This window comes from Diaporthe batatas (assembly GCF_019321695.1).
Source record: "Diaporthe batatas strain CRI 302-4 chromosome Unknown Contig00002, whole genome shotgun sequence".
Classification (NCBI taxonomy): domain Eukaryota; kingdom Fungi; phylum Ascomycota; class Sordariomycetes; order Diaporthales; family Diaporthaceae; genus Diaporthe; species Diaporthe batatas.
The window spans coordinates 630,734-652,817 of record NW_025408549.1 but is presented as its reverse complement, the minus strand read 5'-3'; the positions used below and the strand labels follow the sequence as shown (position 1 = coordinate 652,817).

Here is a 22,084-nt window from a genome sequence, read left to right as displayed (position 1 = left end):
AAGATAGTAATATTCTTTTTAACTTAATTATATAGTTTATCTTTTTTAAAGGGGAGTTTTTTTATTTTAACCTTTATAAAAAACTTTTTTAAATCTTTTAATTATAAGTATAACTAAAAGGAATTAAGGGTAATTTTTCTTTTATTTATTTTTTTAACTTTTATTATTCTTTTTTATTACTTAAATTAAAAGGCTATTAATTAAAAATAATATAATAATAAATATTTTATTTTTAATTTTTATAAAAGTTTTTATAATTTATTAAATAATATATAAATTATTTTATTAAAGCTATTAATTTTTAAATAACTTTTAGTTTTATTTAAAAATATTATAAATTTAGAGTTTTAATAATAAAATAGATTTAAAATATTTTTAATTAATAATAAAAATATCTTAAGTCTTTTCCTTTAATTTTTAAAATAATTTTTAATTAAAAGGAATTTAAAAATTTTATAAATAGGTATTAAAATATAATTAATTTCTTTAATTAATACTAAAAATTTTATTAATTTCTTTAAATTAAATTTTTTTTATAAAAATATTAATTAAGTTTATTTAAATTTAAATATTAAGGTTAATTTTAATATACTTTTAATCTTATTTTATAGTTACTTTTCTTAAAATTATAAAAATATTATAAACTTTTATTATTTTTTCTCCTTTTAATTTTAATTATTAATCTATTTTTTATTTTAAATATTATTTTAATTAGTAATTAAAATAATTTTTAACTTCCTTTATTTTAATTTTATTTTTAATAATTCTTTAATTAATAGTTATTATAACTTTAAACTTAATTTATAAATATTATAGTTTTTATTAATATTAGGTAATTTAAGGTATAATAATAGGTATTATTATAGTAATAATAAATAATTAACTTTTTATTATTATTAAAAGATTAAATTTTAAGGTAGTTTTAAAGTTATTTTTTAAATATTTTAATTAAGTTAAATATATAAACCTTTATTTTAGAATTTTAACCTTAACCCTTTATATATAGGAACTTTAAGTTTTTTAAAAGTTATAATATTATTTTAAAAAGCTCCTTTTATCCTTTTATTAAAGGTTTTATTACCTTCTTTATACTTTATTTTTAGCTTTTTATACTTTCTCTTTTAATTTATTTAAGTATATTAACCTAAATTACTTAAATAACTTTAATTATTTTATCTTTAATATTTAATAAATTTAAAATATATTTAATTTAAATTTTTAAGAAGATCTAACTTTATAATTTAAAAGAAAGAATTTAATTTTAAAATTATTATGTCTAGTTTTTATTTTAACTTTAAGGTTTTAAAGTATTAATAAAAGGATTAAAGGTTTTAATTTTTTATTAATAGATAAAATTAATTAAGTTTTAAATAACTTTAAAAATATTTTAAGGTTTTTTTAAAGTTATTATTAAAGGTTTTAAACTTATTTTACCTATAATAATTAAATATAAACTTATTTTCTTTTTTTAAATTTTATATAGGTATTTTAATAGTTTTAATACTCTTTATTAATATAATTAAGTATATAAATTACTTTTATTTTATTATTATAAAGAAATTATAGTTAAAAATATAGGTTTTTTAAAATTTATTATTTAATTATTATATTATTATAAAGTATAAATTATAAATAATAGGTAATATTAGTTAACTTTAAATCCTTTAATTTAATTTTTAAGGTAATTTTAATTACTTTAAGGGTATTTATTCTTTATTAAAGGATTTAGTTTTACTTTTATTTTTAAGTAAAGGTATTATTTATTAGAGGGGTATTTAAACTTCTTTTATTATTATTTAAACTTATTTAGAACTTTCTCCTTTAGTTACCTATTTTTAATAGTATTATAAATAGTATAAAAAAAAAAATTAAAATTATAATAAGCTATAATATTAGGTATAATAATATAGAATTAAGGGAGATTTAAAGGTATATTAGGTTTAAATTTAATATAAAATTAATTCTTATTTTTTTTTAAAAAGAGGTAAGTAGGCTTTACTTACCTTTTAATAGGTTTTAGGAAGGGGTATAATTAGGCACTAGGGCACTTCTAGGGCGCTTCCTTATAGCTTCCACCTAACTATTATAAGTATTAACTTTATTTAAATAAATATTTATTTATTAACTTTATTATATTATAAATAAAATTATTTAAAAATAATTATTTAACTTATTATACTTTTATTAAACTAAAATAAAACTTTTAAATAAAATAATTATACTTTATTATTATATATAATATTTAAATTAATAATTTTAATAACTTTATAATAAAAAAATAATTATTATTAATTAAATTTATAATTATATATAATATATATAATATATATAATATATATAATAATAATTTCTTTTAAATTTAAAATTAAAAGATTTATAATTATAATCTTTTAATTAATATTTATTTAACTAATATATTTTATTATAATTTTAATTTAATATCTAATTTAATTAAATATTTTTAAATATTTTTAAATATTTTTAAATATTTTCAAATATTTTATATTTTTATATTTTTATATTTTTATATTTTATATTTTTATATTTTTATATTTTATATATTTTTATATTTTTATTTTTATATTTTTATATTTTTATATTTTTATATTTTTATATTTTTATATTTTTATATTTTTATATTTTATATTTTTATATTTTTATATTATAAATATTATAAATAAATAATATTATAAATATTATAAAGAATTTTAAAAGAAACTTTTAGAATATATTTTATATAATAAATTTAATTTATTTAATTATTTATAATATAATTAAAAAATACTTAAAAACTTTAAAAATATAAAAAGAAATTATAAATATTTTATTTATAATATTATATACTTTTTTTTTTTAAAAAAAAAGAGATAAAAAAAGAGAGAATAGTTTTTCTTTCAAGACTCTTTAGAACAATTATAATATTCTTACCCTCTCTATCTTGTGACTAGCTGTAGGATGATGAGCTGTTTAAGTAAAGAACTTCTTGTAGGCGGCCTTCTCCTTGGCTACGCGCGCGGCGATGCTCTTCTTCACATCGGCCAGCTCCTTGGCGATGGCAGCGTCGCCAGGTACCAGCTTGTTCGCGGCTGTGAGATCCGCCACCGCATTGTCCTCATCCCTCAGGCGCACGTGAGCCTGGCCGCGGCGGAACAGCGCCTTGGCCTTCTCCGCGTCCTTGAGACCGCCCACGTCGAGAGCCGAGGTCGCGTGGTTCGCGGCGCTCTCCCAGTTGGAGAGCTTGATGTTCATTAGGGCGGCGTTGTTGTTGAGCGTGAAGCGCACCGCGTCCATCTTGGCCTTGATGTCCGCAGACGCCGCGGCGTCACCCACAGCATCCAGGTCTGGGTCCTCGTTGAGGTAGCGCAGCCCCTTTTCGTACTTGTCCAGAGCGGTGGCCACGTCGCCCGCCTTGAAGGCCTTGTTACCAAACTCCTTGCACTCAGAGGCGATCTGCAGCACCTTCTGTGCGGGGAGCTCCTCGGCCTTCTTGCCGTCGGTGGCCGTGCCGTCCTGCTTGGAGAGCTCGTCCTCGGGGAAGTCTTCGTAGGGGTCGCCGAGCGCGTCGGGCTTGCTGGTTGCGGCGGTGGCGAGCTCCGCCTCCTCGCCCACGAGCTCGCCGCAGTCGGCGATCACCGCGTCCTTCTTGGGCTTATCTCCCGACTCGGTGGGGAGGTTCTCGATCTGACGGACGATGGACTTTCCAGTGAGGACCTCGCCGAAGACAACGTGCTTGCCGTCCAGGTGGGGGGTAGGGACGGTGGTGATAAAGAATTGTGAACCGTTGGTACCTGCCAAACACATCTGTTAGCTGGCACTACCCAGGCATGTGGTACGGGATGCAGCGAGCAACGAGCGGCGGGGCGTAAACTTACCGGGGCCGGCGTTTGCCATGGACAAAAGGAAGGGCTTCTCGTGCTTGAGGTTGAAATTCTCGTCCTCGAACTTCTCGCCATAGATGGATTCGCCGCCGGTGCCATTTCCAGCGGTGAAGTCACCACCCTGGATCATAAACTGCTTGATGACACGGTGAAAGCCAGAGCCCTTGTAGTGTAGAGGCTTGCCGGCCTTGCCAACGCCCTTCTCGCCTGTGCAAAGGGCACGGAAGTTCTCTGCCGTCTTGGGCACGACGTCGTTGTACAGCTCCAGCACAACACGGCCGGCAGGGCGCTGGCCAATGCTGATGTCAAAAAAGACGCGGCTGCGTGTTGCGGGCTTTGAATCCTCAGATGCCATCTTCGGAAAGTGGTGCTTGTGGGACGTTGCTCAAGTCGTATGCGCAGCAGATACGCCTCAAACGGACCGAGACGAAGCGGTGGGTGGTCGTGGAACAACCTTGGAGGTGTGACGAGTTCGAAGAAGGCCGCAATGGGACCAATTGGAAGGTGCCAGACAACGCTTGGAAGGGTGGGTTTGAAGCTTTATGCAGGCAGCAGTCAAGAGCAGGAATGTTTGTGGCTTCCTCCCATCTCACCAACAAAGGCTGGTTGTTCTTCGTGAACCTTCTATGCAGCCATCAAGCGGGGCTCGTTCCTGAGCCATATCCCTGTCAAGAGCTCAGCTCAGGGCCGGAAGGCGGGGTTCAGGAGGGGCAGGTACTCTGTACTGTGGTGCTCTTTCTTGGTGGGCTGAGCAAGATGCTTCATTGGCGGCCGCTATTGCGCAACGCACGCATTCCAGCCATCCTAAACCTCAACTTTGTGGTGTTCACAATCTCATTACTGGGTCTGCATGACTACCTAGGTACCTAGGTACAGATCTGCTTCAGGGCTATATTCTTTTGCCCTATGGAGAGTGTGTGCTGCCTCTACCCTAATTATCTGCAGTGCATATGAATGTTCTAGTAACTGCCAAGCCACTCACCCACGGTGAAAAGATTTAGGTCTTGTGGCTAGATGTGTGCTATCTATTGGTGCTAGCTAGCCAAACAAGACCAATTGGCATAAAGAACTCTATTAGTAATATCTATCTAACACTTGCAGGCACAACAAACAATATAGCCCCCTAATGGTAGATTATGTGCTCCTTAATTACAAATAATGTATTCCAATCAGACCATTCCAAGCCCTCAGTGCATGCATTGGGCTCAGCTCTTATTCCTACAAGACACATCTGTGTATGTTGAAAGAACTTTACTGTCTTCTGCTCCAATGTCCTTTACTTCTCATAGAAATGGATTTTGTGCTGAACTCATTACTAAAGTATAAACAAAATTTTGAGACAGATCGGTAGACTACTGCACGACAGACGCCCCAGCCAACAGGCCACAATTCCAAGTCGCCCAAACTTGGAATCCAGTAGTTGTTACACCCACACCATTGCAGGTTCCCCCTTGGATTCAAGCTGCCTGCAGGGTATGTTGTAGGGTACTTAGGTACTTACTAGAATGCGAAGACAGTCGTCACTTAAACAGGAAAAGGTGTCCTCGTGTTGGAATTCTAACTTCCCGTGGAGAATCACTGAAGACAGTCTTCATGATCTAGACTCTAAGGTTTTCTAAAGATGAATATAGTGAGCTCAAAACCATGAGGCCTGGTGGAAAAATACTTTCACCAGCACTCCAATCCTTTGGCTCAAGTAGGAAAACAAGGAGGCAAGCCCAGGGCTGGACAGGCCTAGAATGAGTCTGGGCGTGGATCGGTGTTCAATGAGAGGCCCGTGGCCATTAGATGCTGCCTGGCTTGGCTGGTTCCCCTACTTCCTGTTGCCTTCCAGCTGTGAGTTCCAATGTTACCTGTCAAAAAAACGTCAGCAAGTAAATCCTGTGTAGCTTAAACGAATAAGAATAGATTGACCTACCGGCCCATCATTTACTAGTGCAACTTCCATCATGGCTTGAAAGACCCCATCTTTCACTTTTTCTGCCGAGTAACCCTCCTTTACCTTGCTGAGAAAGTAGTGGTACAGCCGTTTTGCCTCATCCGGCGCTAGGGCTTGGTGGAAGCTTGGTTTATTGCCTTTCTTGGTGGAGGCGAGCAAGGTAAACTGAGAGACGCAAAGGACCTCGCCTCCAATGTCTTGTACGTTCTTCTTCCACTGTACAAAAGGTCAGACAAGGGGCTCAGCTGAGTGTGAAAGTGGTATTAGGGGGCTAAATACCCTTCCTCCATTTTCATCGTCCCACAATTTCAGCTTGATGACCTTAGCTGCAAGGCTGTCGGCCTCTTTTTCTGTGTCCCCTGGCGCCACAGCAGCAAAGACCAGAACGCCCTTGCCTATCGAGGAGACAAGCTCCTTTTCCACAGTGACAGATGCTGAAAGCACTCGCTGTAGTATGGCTGCAGATAACAGATAAGGAATGTGAAGACACAGGCGAACGGGAATGTAGGGATTGACTCACCCTTCATCCTGAGGCTGGGGCTGGGGCTACAGTTTCTGGTACAAGCAGTCAAGTTGTCAAGCTGCACAATTTGCCTGGACAGACAGGGCCAAACACGCCTCCTCGGGTAAATCTAGATGGCCTTATCCAGCCCCTTGGAGGACCTCTTTTGCAGCTGCAAAAACGCCGGTATCATGTGTGAGATTAGACAAGTCAGATTGAGTGTAAGGGCCTAGGTCAGGCCATGGGTAGGTCGCTGGCACATGGGGGCAGATAGATCTATTTCAAGATTGGGTGACCGAATTCACAGCTGGTGTAGGGTGGGTCCAGATGTCCATGACCAGGCCTGGTTGGCAGATTGGCAGATTGGTACGAGCGGCTGGAGAGAGCCTGCCAGGCTGCATGGCCCGTGCCCCAAGGCGGGCCCTCACTGCCTCATTGAACGGCTGACGTCTGTTGAAGCCCAGATGGCATGTATCCTGACTGCTGTGCCAGATAAGACCCAACAGAGTCGCAGCTCATCCAAGCTCACAAAACGGATGAATGTGGGTTGTTTGGGGGCCAGAGGGCATTTTGAAACCACCGACCGACCGTTCCAACGGAATTTAGCTCCTCTCGGCCCCAAAGCTGACCTCGAAGGCTGGCTCCCAGCCTGCCAATTACTAACAGGGGGTACATCGTAGGCTAATGACCCTCCCAGCAACCGCACTCCAGCTGTTTGGCTACCTAGTGCTGAACCTCAGCATTGGCTGGTAGCCTTGTGACCTCTTCTTCCCGACTGACTGCCCCAACGGCTGCTTCCCAACACCAGAGACGCATCAACACCCACCTCGACCTCATCCCTACTCACAAACGGACGCCTGGCCATACCCGGCAGGTATTTGATCCACCACCACTCATCTCTGACGGGCTCGACCCTCGGCCCTGGGCCAACAACCTGGTACCCTCCTCCAAAGCAGCACGACCAATCGGACCACCACACCTCGACGAGTTACGGTCGCGGGTGCCCTTTGTCAACTCGATAGCATACCGTTTTCCCTGCTTCACCTTTCCTCGGATGCCCCCCAGGGCACTACGGCCTCGACATGGCAGCACGGAAACTGGCGCAGGAGGTCGACAAGACCTTCAAGAAAGTCACCGAAGGCGTCATTGAATTTGACGAGATATACGAGAAGATCGAGCAGTCAAATAACCCGGCACAGAAGGAAAAGCTCGAAGACAGTCTCAAACGGGAGATAAAGAAGCTGCAGAGGCTACGGGACCAGATCAAGACATGGGCTGCCAGCAACGACATCAAGGACAAGGGTCCATTGATAGAGCAGAGGAGGACGATTGAGACGGTGCGTCTGGCGGTGAAACCTTCTGGTGCGAGAGGCTAACTGTGGTCCAGCGGATGGAAAAGTTCAAGGCCGTGGAGAAGACGATGAAGACAAAGGCGTTCTCGAAAGAAGGACTGTCTGCTGCTGCAAAGCTGGACCCTAAGGAGAAAGCCAAGCTCGAAGCTAGCGACTTCCTCGGCTCGCAGATCGACGTACTGGAGGAACAAATTGAGAAGATGGAGGCCGACGTGGAACAATTACAGGCCGGCATGAAGAAGGGGAAGAAGGCCAAGAAGGATGACGCGGAGGCGATAGCCAACATCGAGAACGTCATCGAGAAACACAAGTGGCATCAGGGCAAGCTCGAGCTAATTCGGAGGTCCCTAATGAACGGTGGTGTCGAGGCAGATCAGGTGTTTGATCTCAAGGATTCCATTCGGTACTACGTCGAGGAGGGCACGTCGCAGGAATACATGGACGACGACGAGATGTACGACGACCTGAATCTCGAAGAGGAAGAGGACGTGTTCGGCATGAACCAGGAGAACGACAAGATCTCCAGTCAGGACAACCAGTCTGTGGCAGACGACGTGACAGAAACGGAGGGCAGGTCCTCGAGTGCCACAGCAAAAGGAAAGGAGAAACCATCGGCAGATGCTGGCAACCCAGCAGCGAGGAAGCCGTCGTCTCAACTGAAATCACCACTGCCGACACTCGCAACGCTCTCGACCCCGTCGTTACCTACCATCAGCGGCCCAATACCGGGTAATAATGGAATGAAACCGGCGTCCGTGCCAACGAGACCACCCGGGGAGGGCCTGAAATATGCGTCTGCGGCAGCGGCGGCAGCAGACAAGAACAACGTGGGGATCGCGCCGCTCCCACCCCCGCCAAGTGCGCACCCTGCGGTTGGCATTTCCTCGGTAGCGAACCAGTCGAAGACGAGTTCAACGAGTTCACCGAGCATCTCGTCAGCACAGATAGCGGCACCTCAGCCACAGCAGGCGGAGGCGAAACACCCACCGGCCGCGCCTGTTGCAGCCGCGAGTGCTCCTACACCCGCAACTTCCACGCCCAAACCCGAGGCCGCGAAGCCTGCGCCCGCGCGTGCGACAGGCAAGGCGTCGGCGCCTGCAGAGCCAGCTGAGGCATCGACAGGTAGCACCCATGGCAAAACCCCGTCAAGATTGCCCCGCACTGACCGTCTTGCAGCACCTCATACGAACGGCGTGGCCAACGGCGTCAAGTCTTCCGAGCCAGGGTCGGAGGAGGAATCCATATACCACCTCCCGTCCTCTCTGGACGACCTCGTCGAGTCGTGGGAGGCAACAAAATCAAATCCTATCGCACCTGCCACGTCGCCTGCGGCGCAGCGATTGCTGGCGGCTTCTAGGAAGATGGCGCCCGACGTTGCGGACGCTGAGGCGCCTCGCAACTACTACCCCGAAAGCTACTGGAACACGAACAAGACGTGGCCCAAGGAGCCGCTTCAAATCATGGACAACCCCCAACTGTACCAGCCGACCAAGGTGGACAATGATACCCTGTTCTATGCATTTTACTACAAGCAGGGCACGTATCAACAATACCTGGCCGCCAAAGCGCTCAAGGACCAGGCGTGGAGGTTCCACAAGCAATACCAGACGTGGTTCCAGAGGCACGAGGAGCCCAAGAACATCACCGAGGAGTTCGAACAGGGCACATACCGATTCTTTGACTACGAATCGACGTGGTCAGTCTCCCCAACACGCCGCCGCGAGGGATGGCCCAGCCAGCCCTTCTGCATTGCGCTGGCTGCTAACATGTTCCCCACAGGATGAACCGCAGGAAGGCCGATTTCAAGTTCGCCTACAAATTCCTCGAGGACGAAGTCTAGAAGATGGCAGAGGGTGGGATACAGGCAGTGGCCCAGGCCCGGACGGTGGTTTACAGGCTGATGTTTACATTAATGCCCCGGCAACGACCAGCAGGGGTAGGCTCCGCACTCGGGCGGGACTGCTGGGGAGGACGGCGGCATCACGCTGTTGTTGCTCGGCGGGCGGGTCCGGGGAGGCAGGTATGTTCTGTCGATGAGCCTGGTGCGATGGGGAACTGGTGTCCATTCGCCTGTCTGCGGGGGAGGCTGGGGGGAGCCCCGGGATGCCAGTTCCGGGATTTTGTACGTGTGTGTATTGGCGACAATGGGTCTACATTGCAAGGCAACGGAGGCGTTGAGGCGACACGCGCACTCTAGGACATCATACCAACATGCAGCTAGACAAGGCAGGAGGTATATACGTGCGTGTCAGAGCCTCCGGTCTCCCGGTCTCATTCACAGAATATGATTCATGCCGCTTGCTGCCAGCAAAACAACATGTCCCCCGACCAGGTGTATGTGGACGGAGACTAGACTGCGACTAGACTGCGACACCCACCGCGAATCCGTTGCTTGCAAGCTCATGCTTGCTGTCCTGCCTCACTATCGATCTGCCTGCATGCAAAGCCCAAGTGGATGGATGCACTGGTGCCCGACGCACGCAGCTGGAGCAGAGCAGGCCCAAGTCATCTCTTATATGTTATGAGGTCCATCCGGTTGCCTTCTTATTTTGCCTCGTGTGGCTCCAGCTGCCTGATCGATCTGCCGTGTTCACTTACTTTCCTGCTTGCAATTCTGGAAATTGTTTATTTTTTTTATTTTTTATTTTTCCCCCCTTGTTGCTGTTGTTGCTGTGTTCTTCTTCTCAGCGCCCCCACCCCTCCCTCCCTATTGCTCTGGGCCGCTGCTGAGCCCCCGAGCTTCCGAGCTTCGACAGGCTGCCGGTGGCTGTGCCCAGTGGTCAACAACTGCTGCCTAGACGGGACCCGACGTGCGGCAATCAACGCTGGCACTGCCAGACTGCCATGTGCGCCTTCATGTTTTGCCCACCACTGCAGCCCCGGCCTGCTCACGTCCCAGCTTCTTAAGCAAGTAAGCGCGTCGTGCGTGGTTTCTTCAGCACCATGTCATTAATTACCAGCCCTGCAGGTCAAGAGCTCGACCTCGGCCCCGGCCCAGGCCCAGGCCCAGGCACCCTATCATCGGTACCAGAAGCTACCCCAGGGGTTTGGGGCCGTGAAGGATTTCGAACTGGCTTCAAGATCGAGGCATTTTCGGCCTTTTGCCGCCCCTTGGACGGGCCTGCTGACCAGGCGATGGGATCGCCGTGCGAGGCCCCCTCCGCAGCGTCAAAACAGGTGTGGCTAGCACGACAAAAGCAGGACACGCAGGGCCGACATCTTGGCTCGATGGGGCAGTTGAGGCAGTTGAGGCAGTCGAGGCAGCTGAGGCAGCTGAGGCAGACTGTCGGGCGAACCACGCTGCGATCCTTGGCGGCGGGCGAACCAGATAGCGGACCCGACTAACAGCAGCTCTGCTCTTAGCCGAGAGTTGAGGCTGGCAGGCTGGCCGTCCTGGTCTGGTGCTGCTGTGTGGCGCGGGCTCCTCGCCGAGCCTACATTAACGACTACATTCATGTGTCACGCACGCCGGCTCCGCATCTTGAGACCTGCAGAGAGCCCTGGCCCGGACGACATGCATGTCTCTCACGCTCACTCTTCACTCTCACTCTCTGCCTCAGCCCCCACCACGCCTCACTGGTCAACAAGTACCTCGGGGGGACTACATCGTCGCCTTCGCGAGCTTGGAACCGCAGCACACAGCGCGCCCTCGTGATCGGCTGCGCGTGCTCCTTCATCCCGTCTCGATGGCCTCGCTGTGAGCAAACAAAATGGCTCACTGGTGCCGAGAGGATTCCGTCGACATGTCTCCCAGTTTGCTGGTACCAGGTGGCCAAGCGGCCACCGATATCTTGTCGTCCCAAGGGTGGAGGTGACGTGCAAACAGATGGGAACACACGCTTGGCCCACCACACCCTCTTCGTTTCCCTGCCCACAAGCCTCGTCCACCCTGCATCGCGGCTCATCCCTATGTGGACCCACTGCTCTCCCTGCCTCTTGCAACATCCCCGCCATGTTTTCACCCTTGTTCGTCGGCTATGGGCATCACGTCGTCCACTTGCCTCGCTTCTATTCGACGGCACGAGCGTGCTTGTCAGCCCCGTCGAGGCGACCGTCATCTGCAGATTATCAGGCCTCGATCGGGATACACCCCTACTGCGGGCTTGCTTGATGTCACCGCCCCGTCCTCACCGTTACTTGAGCCTTTTACTGCACGCTCTCTACTTGGGACTCGGCCCTCTGGCGCGTGTGCCTGGCACTTGACGTCGGTACCTGGCTCGCCGAGCTCTGATTTGATAGCCCGTCACCCCTGACAGCACACCGGCGCCAGCTTTCTCTACATGGGCCCCGCCTACGCTTATCCTTCGCTCTGTTATTCCGGTCCTGCATGTCCGCAATTGGGCAGAGTCTCAGGCTAAGTGGCTGTATCATCTTCTAGAAGCCATGGGTGAGTCAACCTGCAGTTGAGCCTCTTCTCCCTGCCGAAGCTCCTTGCCCGTCAGCGACGCTTCCATCGCGTCTTGCGGGGCTCCGAGGCCATTATGACCGTCTTCTGTGTTGTCCTGGTGGTCCTGCATATTTATGCCTCATCGCCTATGCCGACATCGTTCATCGTGGCCATGGGGAGCAAACGCCCAACCAGTCGGACCAATAAATCGCTTGTCCCCATCATCCCATGTCTCGTTGTCGGTGTCGTTTGCTCGCCTCATATGTCCAAAGTGCCAGTTTTACCAAGCCCGTGCCCTGCCACACCAGACTTGCTCTCTCATTGTCAAACGGCGCCCGTCCAGCTCCCGGATCAAGATAATTACATATATCAGCCATAGTCGAGGGCGAACCCTTTTAGCTTCAGCGTCCTCTTCATCTACCTCCGGGCATAGCAATTCATCTCTGAGAAGTGCCTTTGATCAATTTGCGGCAAGATCCTGCCCCTGCTCGCTTTGTGAATTCTTTTCCCGCAGTATTCTCCATCCGCTCTCCGCATTCCACATAGCCGCGTTCCTCTTCATAAGCCTTGCCGGTGGCCGGCGTGCCCATGCCAGGATGTCTGGCGATCGATTCGACTACATACGAGTGCCCACGGCTTACAACAGTTTCGGTTTTGATGCCAACGACTTGGTAGACTATAGCAACTACAACGGGAGCCTACAAAGAAGTTTGTCCGGGATTTCCGACGACACGGCTTCCTTGGGGTCCCCAACGACATATCAAGCCTCCCCAAACTTGGACAACTTCAGCTACAACTTCGACTTCACCCACTACCCTAGTAACCCATTACCAGCACCAAGATCTACTACGTCCACCACAGGTAGCACCTACGCTACCCCTTGGACCGACACAAGTAGCGCCCGGTACAAAAGCGCGTACAGTTCTCAGTCGGCCGTGACAGGCCCTGTCAACAGACAGTCAAGCAGGTAAGAGTGCCAAACTACATCCGGATTGACAGAATGTAACTACACCTCATCCAACACTTGTCCACTTGACCCTACACATCTTTTGTCACGGTTTCGAGCCATGCCAGGCTAACACTGCACAGCGTCATGGCAACCCAAGCACCAGAATACGTCTGCCTATATGACGGCTGCCGGCAGAAGGCCTTTCGGCGGTCGGCCGACCTGGACCGACACATAAAGCACGTGCACCTGAAGCCCCCGGACGTGTACTTCTGCGACTACAACCGGTGCCCGCGGAGCGAAAAGGCCGTGGCAGCAACCGGGGGTGCGACGACAACGTCCAGCCTCATGGAGACAGTCACGTCCCCCGGCGCCGGCGGCAGCAGCACCGCAGCCGGGATCGGGGCCTTTGGCCGCAAGGACCATTGCCGTGCGCACTACCGCGAGTATCACCGGGAGGACATAACGCGGCGCAACGGGAAGGAGTCCGCCAGCTGGTTCGACGACCGCAACATCTCCAGCACCTGGTGGCGCTGTACAAAGTGCCTGCGCAAGGTTTCCAACTCGCGGTCCGGGTGGGAGTGCCGCGACTGCGGGCAGATGCTGGAGCCCGAGCGCATAAGCGCCCGCAAGAGGATGGGTATCAAGGGCTCTTCCTCGTCCTCGAGGGCTTACTGACTGACTGACTGACGGGAGGAGCCGGGTGGCCACTCCTGTCGGTTGTTGGCGGGGGGTGAAGGGTGTGTGGGGGGGGGGAGATGGCGGGTGTTGTGCCGATTGGACTCGAGCTTCTGTCTCGTCTCTGTGGGTGGATTGGCGCTCCGGAGCTGGGTTGCAACGTGTCTATCACGCTTCGCTGAAGGATTGACGTCGTGTCACCCGCGGCGGCGACCGCACCCTGCAGGCAGGCAGACAGCAGTTCTCCAAGCCGGGAGGCAAGGCACCAGCTTGGGCTACGCGAGGCTGTCTTGCCGCATTTTCCCATCGGGCTTGCGTTCGCGCTCTGCCTTGTTGCCTTGTTGCCTTGTCCCCATGCATGCTTTTATTTCAACACTTCTGCTTCTTTATGAGGCACCCGCACACCCACTGACACGCGCAAAGCAGGAGGTCGAGGCGGGCGGAAAGGGAAGGTTCAATGGGCTTTATTCTGTTCTTGTAACCCCCAATTTTTGAAGTTTTGCGTATTTCCTGTCGCCCTTCCCACTTGCATATCGCGTCAATCTCCCGGCGCCTGGTGTTTGCTTGACACAGTGCCTCGTGGCTTTTCCGTTGCTGCTGCTGTCTACAGAGTTCCCATATCCATGGCGTCTTTGGAGCATCCCAGGATCATCGGCAGCCTGGATCGGGCTCTTCAGAGCATGGCTTCAATGTTCACATCCTTTTTTTCTCTGCCTTTGTTTTTTTCTTTCCTCTTTTTTCTTTTTCTTTTTCCCTTTACAACTATCGCTCTGTGCTCTTGTTTTCTCCAGCTCATGGGGCTGCCTTGCTTGGTTCGCTTTGGAGGGGTGCGGTGTGGCGCGGTATGGCGATTCAAGGCAGACTGACAGGCGTAACGGCGTATTATGAGGTTGAAGTGCATTTTTCACTCAGAAGATTGGGTTGGCGTTGGGCGAGGCGCAATGTCAGCCGACTAAGATGGTGTGGAGAGACCGGTGCTTGTTGGTGGTTATACGTTGGTGCGGTTACACAGCATGAGGATAAGAGGCGAGGGCTTCTGTCAGTGTTGTGGCAGTGTAAAATTCATACACATATTGCTCGGATGACGAAACTTTGCCAGGAAAGTTCCCACGCCATCATTTGCCTTTTAAACGCCGTCAGAAGTGCTTTCTATAACTGTAAATCTGCCTACTTAAGTAGGTGATGTATAATTTAATTGCACGTGGGCTGCCATTATACGCACAACCTGTTTCCGTTATGAACAATAGCCAATGAGGACGTGGTCGATCTCATGTTGATCACTACAACTTTCCCAGTTTCACTGCGTCTACGTCCTACAGGACGAAGCATATTCAATTACCAATCTGTTATGGTGATTGGGGTCCGGGGCCATAGCCCGTTCTCAAAGCATTTTTGCAACCATATCGCCTTTGATCACGTGTAGCCTTAAACTTTTAAGCATGCGCAACGGCTCACCTGTGATCAATAGGAGATGGCCCAAGGCCTATGTCAATCGTATATACATGCAACGGCTTTGTGATCTGGCTCTGGCCGTCCGGCTGGAAAGGAGCTCCCCGGTTCAACTGCGCAGCCGGCAGCCACAGCCTGTTCTGGTTGTCAACCCACATCGCATCAACCCAGAGCAGTCTCTCGTCCCGGACAATTGTTGTCCTCGTGCCATTGGGATAGATCTTTTCAACAGCGTGACGGTCCGTGTCACTGACATAAATGTTCCCCTCGGAGTCGATAGCGGTCCCGCCGGTGGACGGCGTCAGCGCATACGGCTCAACATGGCCAGACAAGACGCCCAAGCTTGCCATGGATGAGTTGTAGAACGCCTCGTCAAGGAACCTTGTCTCGATACGCGACATGCCTCCGGAGGCGGGCTGATAGTAGAGCCACTTTCCGTCCGGGCTGACCTCTAGCTGGTCCGCATGTACGTACGAGGGCTCCCCTGAGGAAGACCGCAGGATGGTGCCCTCACCGCTCGGGGGCGTGAACGCCCCGACAGACAGGTCGCCTTCCAGGAGCCGCACAGCATGACCGCTGTCCAGGTCAAGGACGATAAGCGCGCCGCCGGCGCCGGCGTCGGTCAGGTAGGCCCTGGCTCCAGTGGAGTCGAATCGTACGTCGTCCAGCAGGCTGTCGGAAAGTGTCACGTTCCCCATGGGGTAGACACGTGCGACCTCATTTGTGCTTGTGTCGACGACAACCAGCTTGGGGCCTTGGGGAAGGATGACAGGGCTGCCGAAGCCAGGAGATCCGGTGTCGACCAGCCACAGGTTGCCAGCGGGGTCGACACGCTGGCTATTGACGCGTACGAGGGTAGTGGACGGGTCACTGTCACTGTCCGGGCCGGCATATGAGTTCCACCGTGAGTCTGGGTACGGGACGGTGGTACCGTTGACCCACTCGACCACCTCGGGCAGGCCCATGGCCTGCGTGCCGTCGACGCGGGCGTAGAGAACAAAGAGGCGGCCGTCTTGGGTTGTGCTGACGCCATTACAGGGCGTGTCGAGGGTCAGAGCGACCTGGACGCGGGGGTCTTGAGAGGCCAGGCGAGAGGAAGCCACCGCAGCGGCCAGCACAAGGGGGCGAAGACGCATATTCCGTCAAAGTCACAGTAATGTTGCCCTCGGCGGTGTGGCCAGGCGGCTTGACAAGATGTCATGCACACGCTCATGGATCCGTGGGTGGTATTTATACCCAGCACCACGGCCATGAGGACGGATTGAGTGGTACAATGCCGCAGTGGTGACGTGCGGAACCCCGCCATGAGGCGTGAATGAGCTGCTTATCAGCCAATCTGCATGGTGATGGCGATGCAGCCCACTGCTCACTACATACCCGGTACTATGCAGTAAGTACCTAGGTAGGTAGCAAAGCCGGCGCGAACCCACAGAGATGAGCCGCACATAAGCCCACGGCTGATCCTGGCATCGGCTGCCGGGTTGTGGGGAAGCATGTGGTTCCTGACAGCCTCGCAGCCGTCGACAAGTCTCGGGGGACTTCAGGAAGGCCTCTCGCGCATGCACCACGCTGGGCACGCGTGAAGCCATTGCGAACTGGCAGGCAGCTGGTAGGATGGCTGGATGGCTGGATGGCTGGATGGCTCGGTCAGTGAAGAAACAGCTGGGGTCGGTCCCTTGGCGGCACCGAGTCCAGGTCCCGCCGGGTGGCTGTTTCGCACCAGCAAGTCAGACGGAACTGCGACGATCTATCCTCGACTTGTGACGCTTTCCCCAGGTTTTGCCCCCACCCTCAGACCAGGTTGGCCAAGGGTCCTGCTTAGCGACTGCGGGGAAGCTCGTGCAGGGAAGGTGGGAAGTACACTGCTCCGTACGCCGCGGGTAGGCACAGTGGGTACCCAGGTACCGGGTACCTAGGTGCTCGAGTGCAGTCCTTGTAGCAGAGTTGCATCTGGAAATGTGCCGCGGCATCTCTGGCCGAATCTCCAACAGGCACTTCAGGACCACCATGGCGGGTGCAGGTACTTAAGTACCTATGTATCTATCAATCAGCCATGGAGGTTACCAAGGTATCAACGAGCCCAAACTGCCAACTGTCATAAGGCCCCTCCCCTCCCTGCCTCAAAACCGCTCAGAGCTCTCCTGCTTCTCTCCTGCCGACTCCTCCTCCCTCCTCCATATCGTCGTCGGTGCCATACTTGCTTATACGACATTCAATTGCCTACTACCACTACCAACGAGCCGACCACGCCGAAAGTGGGCTCTCCTCCGTTCTGCGGCTATAGACCATCCGGGTATCGGAGCCAGATCCCAGCTCACCTCACGGCCGGCCCACTTGTTTTTTGCGGCCATACATAGTAGTGCAGAGATCTGCGAGACGGAGAAACCGTCGGCTGCGACCCTCGGCGCCTTCCTTGCTGTTATTACTGTCGACTCTCGCTGGGCCTACTCCTGCTCCAAGTCCCGCGCCTCTCTCAACCTCGGCTCCTGAGCTGCTGTCTGCAGACTGTACTCTGTACCACGAAACCTGCCCTGCTAGGCCCTTTTTTGTAACACAGGCTACCTGGGTAGACTGCCTCACGAGCCTTAGTACCGCTTCCAAGGTTCCCCCACCCTCCAGCCCGCCCGTCATGCGTCCCGCGGCCGCAGCAGCGACTCTTCGTCGCACGGCGTTCGCCTCTGCTCGCCCCAGCTTCAGGCTTTCTCCGGTCACAGAGGCAGTCCCCGCCCTCAGGGTCGCAGGAATCATGCGCACAATGGCCACTGTTCCCAAGATCAAGGTCAAGAACCCCGTCGTCGAGCTGGACGGCGACGAGATGACTCGCATCATCTGGGAGGACATCAAGAACAAGTTCATCCACCCTTACCTGGACATCGACCTCAAGTACTACGACCTGGGCCTCGAGTACCGTGACAAGACCGACGACAAGGTCACTGTCGACGCCGCCGAGGCCATCCAGAAGTACAGCGTCGGGGTCAAGTGCGCCACCATCACCCCCGACGAGCAGCGCGTGGAGGAGTTTAAGCTCAAGAAGAGTGAGTCCCTCCGCCCTCAAGAGGCGGAGCTCTGCCGTGCTGCGGTTCCGTGACTGATCAGCGCTCAGTGTGGCTGTCCCCCAACGGCACAATCCGCAACATTCTCGGCGGCACCGTCTTCCGCGAGTCGATCATCATCCCCCGCATTCCGCGGCTCATCCCTGGCTGGGAGAAGCCCATTGTCATCGGCCGCCACGCATTTGGCGACCAGTACCGCGCAAAGGACCGTGTCATTCCCGGCCCCGGAAAGCTCTCCATGGTCTACACCCCTGCCAACGGCGGCGCGCCCGAGGAGATCGAGGTCTACGATTTCAAGAGCGGTGGCGGTGTCGCCCAGACCCAGTACAACACTGACGAGAGCATCACTGGCTTCGCGCACTCTAGCTTCAAGATCGCCCTCGACCAGGGCCTGCCTCTGTACATGAGCACCAAGAACACCATCCTGAAGAAGTACGATGGCCGCTTCAAGGACATCTTCCAGGAGCTGTACGACACCCAGTACAAGCCAGAGTTCGAGAAGAAGGGCATCTGGTATGAGCACCGCCTGATCGACGACATGGTGGCCCAGATGATCAAGAGCAAGGGCGGATACGTCATGGCTCTGAAGAGTGAGTGAAACGGCCGCCTTCTTCGCTTCGAGAATGAATACCTTTACTGACATTTCAAATAGACTACGACGGTGACGTGCAATCTGACATCGTCGCCCAAGGTTTCGGCTCCCTGGGCCTCATGACCTCTGTGCTCATCACCCCTGACGGCAAGACCTTCGAATCCGAGGCTGCCCACGGCACAGTCACCAGGCACTACCGCGAGCATCAGAAGGGCAACCCCACCTCCACTAACCCAATCGCATCTATCTTCGCATGGACCCGTGGTCTTGCCAAGCGTGGACAGCTGGACAACACTCCGGAGTTGGTCGCCTTCGCCGAGAGCTTGGAGAAAGCCTGCATCGACACCGTGGACAAGGACGGCATCATGACCAAGGACCTGGCATTGGCATGCGGCAAGGGCCAAGACCACGTTACCACCACCGAATACCTGAACGCCGTCGAGAGGAGAATGAAGGGTCTGCTGAAGCAGAAGTTGTGATGATGAGATGCTCAGGAAATTTCGAGCCACGGAGGTCGACCTCAGTCTCCTGCATGGGGCCTTCATGCGCCATCGCAGTGGAAAAGATCTGAGTGAACCAGGATATGCTGGAGCGAACGAGTCCAAGTCGACACTGACTGGTACGAGGCGAGACCAAGTCATATTGTATTCTTGTCTGGGCAGAGACAGGCTCCGTCACTTACTGTACTCTGGAGGGAGGCACCCGTCTTTCTACTTTATTGTTGTTCTTGCATAGTCGGCCGTCTGACAAATCCGCTTTTGGACTTGTTCGATTTCATTTCATCTGCGCGCTACTGTGTTTCTGTCGAGCTGCTCTATGACGCGCAATCATAAAGTCAAAGACAAGAGAAGACGTTGGAATACAGGATACAGGGATACAAGAAGCCGCCGATGGGTCAGCTCGTATAAAATGTAAATACACAAAATCAAAGAGAGCAGTACCGGGGCAGACAGAAGGGTGACCTCGCCGATTTGCAATTGGATGCGTGCCTTGGCTCTTGAAGTTGCCACCAACAAGCTGGCTCTCGTGAGGCGGGTGTGCTTGAGGGCACGATACATCCCAGTCGCACGCCATATCTGCGCTTCACCGTACTTGTTTGGGCTAACCCGGCCAGTATATATATATATTCTGGAAGGCCACTGCTACTGATTGTGGGCTACTATGGCAGAGCATGTATTGCTGCTCGTACTCTTTTCATGCGCACTTTCATGCGCAAAGCGTCCGATTCGGTGCGCACAACATGGGTGGCTTCAGGCAGGGTTTCGAAGGATAACAAAAAAAACTCGAATTCAACTAATTCGTCCAATATCCCGTCGCAGGATGCAGCCTTCTTGACTGCGGGCTCTCTCCCACCGCGAAATTGCAGCGAAACATATTGAATAAAACATAGGTACCTCCCCCTACTCCTCTCCGGCTGTGTGCTCCTCCAGCAAAATCTTAGACGGTTCATTCCTCCATCTCGGCCTCTGCGTCTACCGATGCTGTCTCATCGGCCGAGTCCCTCAATTTTGCCGCCTTCTTCCCCAGCGGACTGTCGACTTTGCCAGAAGCCTCGATGCTGTCGTCTGGATACAAGGTGACAGAGCCACCCATCTTGGTGCGTCTCTTGATCGGCCTACGGCTTGACCCTCCCTTAGGGCGGTAGCCCGTGTCGTCGTCAACGGCCACGCGCTTTCGCTTGCCTTTGGTGGCGGATGCCTTCGCATTCGCGGCCTGCAAGCCGATCTCATCGTCCAGGTCATACATAGTCTCGTCCATCGACTGCCGCTTGACCTTACCGGACGCTGCCTTGGCCCTCTTGGGTGCCCGCTCGGCCTTGGGTGCCCGTTCGCCCTTGGCACGCGCTGCCCCCGTGCTTGCCCGTCCGCCTTCGCCGCTCGGTTTGCGGCCTGCGCCTGTCGCCTTCCTGGCAGGAGTTCGAGCCTCGTCGTCGTCATCATCCTCATCTATCGCGCGGTGGGCCTTGCGAGACTGCTTCTCGCCGCTGTGGCCCCTCTCCTTCTTTTCCTCGCCGGTCTCGTTGTCTTGTAGGAAAGTCTTTGGTGCGTTCTTCCTCAGCCAGTTGTATACACTCACTGGATTCCGTAGCGCAAAGTCCCGGCTCGTGGTGCTGATGCTGCTGGCTCCGGCAGCCGAGGTGTCTTTGGCATTAGGAAGACCCGAAGAGGGGGTGGCACCACGGATTCCGGCACCATGGCTGCCAGCGGCGCTATCACGGGCCAGAGGGGCGAGCGTGGGGAGCATCTCGACGTCTTCGCCACGCTCCTCGGCTTCAGCCCTGGCCTGCATGTCAACCTCCCACAAGTAGTTGTCAATGTCGTCGGCAGTAAGGAACGAGGGCGGGTGTTGCTGGTGGGTGGCCTCAGCGGCGGGTGAGTCTATGCCGGTAAGAAGGTCTGCTGCGAGCTCAGGGAGGCGCTCAGCGGTGGCGGCGAAATCAAGGTGTGGCGTGTCCTTGATGAGGTCTTTCAGTGACTTGGCGGGACGAGGGCCAGGCCGGGGCGCCCTGTCGATGCCGAGGATGAGACCTTCCTCGGCATCAGAAGGAATGTCAAGGCTGACATCGATGCGTTTCTCTGTGGGGATCTGTGGGCGGTTGTTGATGTCTGTGAGTAGGTCGAGGAGGCGGCTGCATCGAAGGTTAGCACGGGGCGATTGAAGTGGCAGGCGTGCGGACAGACGGACTCGTTGTAGATGGCCAATTGCTTAATCTTCCTCATGGCCTTGACTTCCTGTTGGTAGAGGTCCTCGCCCTGCGACATCTTCTGGTCGAACTTGATTCGCATCTTGCGGTACTTCTTCTTCCACGACTTGTAGGTGGGCTTCGAGTCGGCCATCCTGACGTCGGGACCGCCATCCTCGTGCTTCATATCGTCATCGGCCATGGCTGAGTTGCTGCGAATGCGACTGTTGGAACCGGCATGCATTGTTTGGCGGCAGCCCGTGCTAAGAATGCTGCCCTTTGTTGTGGACGAACCGTGATGCAGCCAAGGGATTGCAGGGAATTGCGATGCGGGTTCCCGGGAGAGGTTGTTTTGGAGACAAGTCGATGGATACCAGGTCCTGGAGCTTCTTTACAAGGCACGAGGTTGAGATGGAGCCGAGCTGCTGTTGATGGCGTTGGTGTTTTGGGGCGCGCGGTCTAGGGGGTGAAGGAAGCGTCGGGCTGAGCAGCCGGCCTGGCTGGTGTACGCTGCGGTTGGTGTTGCGAGTTATCTAGTCTATCACCTTGCTTATAAGAACACGCTTCGCGACGCGGCAGGCAGGTAGGTTCTCGGCTGGTTTCGACATGGACCTGGCTAGCCCCT

The 22,084-nt window shown here is 50.7% G+C and overlaps 7 protein-coding genes across 7 annotated transcripts; 3 read left to right on the top strand and 4 right to left on the bottom strand.

The window, feature by feature from the left end:
* Window positions 1–2,900: 2,900 nt before the first annotated feature.
* KVR01_001852 (uncharacterized protein) lies at window positions 2,901–4,688 on the bottom strand. Its single transcript, XM_044794906.1, has 3 exons — window positions 4,597–4,688; window positions 3,873–4,543; window positions 2,901–3,788 (listed from the first exon to the last, which is right to left on the bottom strand). The coding sequence occupies exons 2-3, from the start codon at window positions 4,231–4,233 to the stop codon at window positions 2,968–2,970; spliced, it is 1,182 nt and encodes a 393-aa protein (XP_044649807.1). The 5' UTR covers window positions 4,234–4,543; window positions 4,597–4,688; the 3' UTR covers window positions 2,901–2,967.
* Window positions 4,689–5,044: 356 nt separating this feature from the next.
* Window positions 5,045–6,723, bottom strand: KVR01_001386 (D-tyrosyl-tRNA(Tyr) deacylase). Its single transcript, XM_044787099.1, has 4 exons — window positions 6,338–6,723; window positions 6,097–6,275; window positions 5,797–6,033; window positions 5,045–5,731 (listed from the first exon to the last, which is right to left on the bottom strand). Exons 1-4 carry the CDS (start codon window positions 6,342–6,344, stop codon window positions 5,663–5,665), a joined length of 492 nt encoding a protein of 163 aa, XP_044649341.1. The 5' UTR covers window positions 6,345–6,723; the 3' UTR covers window positions 5,045–5,662.
* On the top strand, window positions 6,432–10,263 carry KVR01_001817 (uncharacterized protein). The gene is made up of 4 exons (XM_044787679.1): window positions 6,432–7,656; window positions 7,707–8,793; window positions 8,848–9,367; window positions 9,451–10,263. The coding sequence occupies exons 1-4, from the start codon at window positions 7,402–7,404 to the stop codon at window positions 9,509–9,511; spliced, it is 1,923 nt and encodes a 640-aa protein (XP_044649772.1). The 5' UTR covers window positions 6,432–7,401; the 3' UTR covers window positions 9,512–10,263.
* A 57-nt stretch (window positions 10,264–10,320) lies between these two features.
* KVR01_001961 (uncharacterized protein) lies at window positions 10,321–16,864 on the top strand. The gene is made up of 3 exons (XM_044784076.1): window positions 10,321–10,582; window positions 10,640–13,025; window positions 13,148–16,864. The coding sequence occupies exons 2-3, from the start codon at window positions 12,193–12,195 to the stop codon at window positions 13,680–13,682; spliced, it is 1,368 nt and encodes a 455-aa protein (XP_044649916.1). The 5' UTR covers window positions 10,321–10,582; window positions 10,640–12,192; the 3' UTR covers window positions 13,683–16,864.
* KVR01_001387 (uncharacterized protein) lies at window positions 15,134–16,267 on the bottom strand (the record flags this gene model as incomplete). The annotated part of the gene is made up of 1 exon (XM_044783013.1): window positions 15,134–16,267. One exon carries the CDS (start codon window positions 16,265–16,267, stop codon window positions 15,134–15,136), a length of 1,134 nt encoding a protein of 377 aa, XP_044649342.1.
* Window positions 16,865–17,050: 186 nt separating the features above from the next.
* On the top strand, window positions 17,051–19,874 carry KVR01_001732 (uncharacterized protein). Its single transcript, XM_044786522.1, has 3 exons — window positions 17,051–18,166; window positions 18,235–18,774; window positions 18,837–19,874. The coding sequence occupies exons 1-3, from the start codon at window positions 17,761–17,763 to the stop codon at window positions 19,253–19,255; spliced, it is 1,365 nt and encodes a 454-aa protein (XP_044649687.1). The 5' UTR covers window positions 17,051–17,760; the 3' UTR covers window positions 19,256–19,874.
* A 162-nt stretch (window positions 19,875–20,036) lies between these two features.
* Window positions 20,037–22,076, bottom strand: KVR01_001661 (uncharacterized protein). Its single transcript, XM_044784648.1, has 2 exons — window positions 21,462–22,076; window positions 20,037–21,405 (listed from the first exon to the last, which is right to left on the bottom strand). Exons 1-2 carry the CDS (start codon window positions 21,701–21,703, stop codon window positions 20,223–20,225), a joined length of 1,425 nt encoding a protein of 474 aa, XP_044649616.1. The 5' UTR covers window positions 21,704–22,076; the 3' UTR covers window positions 20,037–20,222.
* Between the last annotated feature and the right edge of the window lie 8 nt (window positions 22,077–22,084).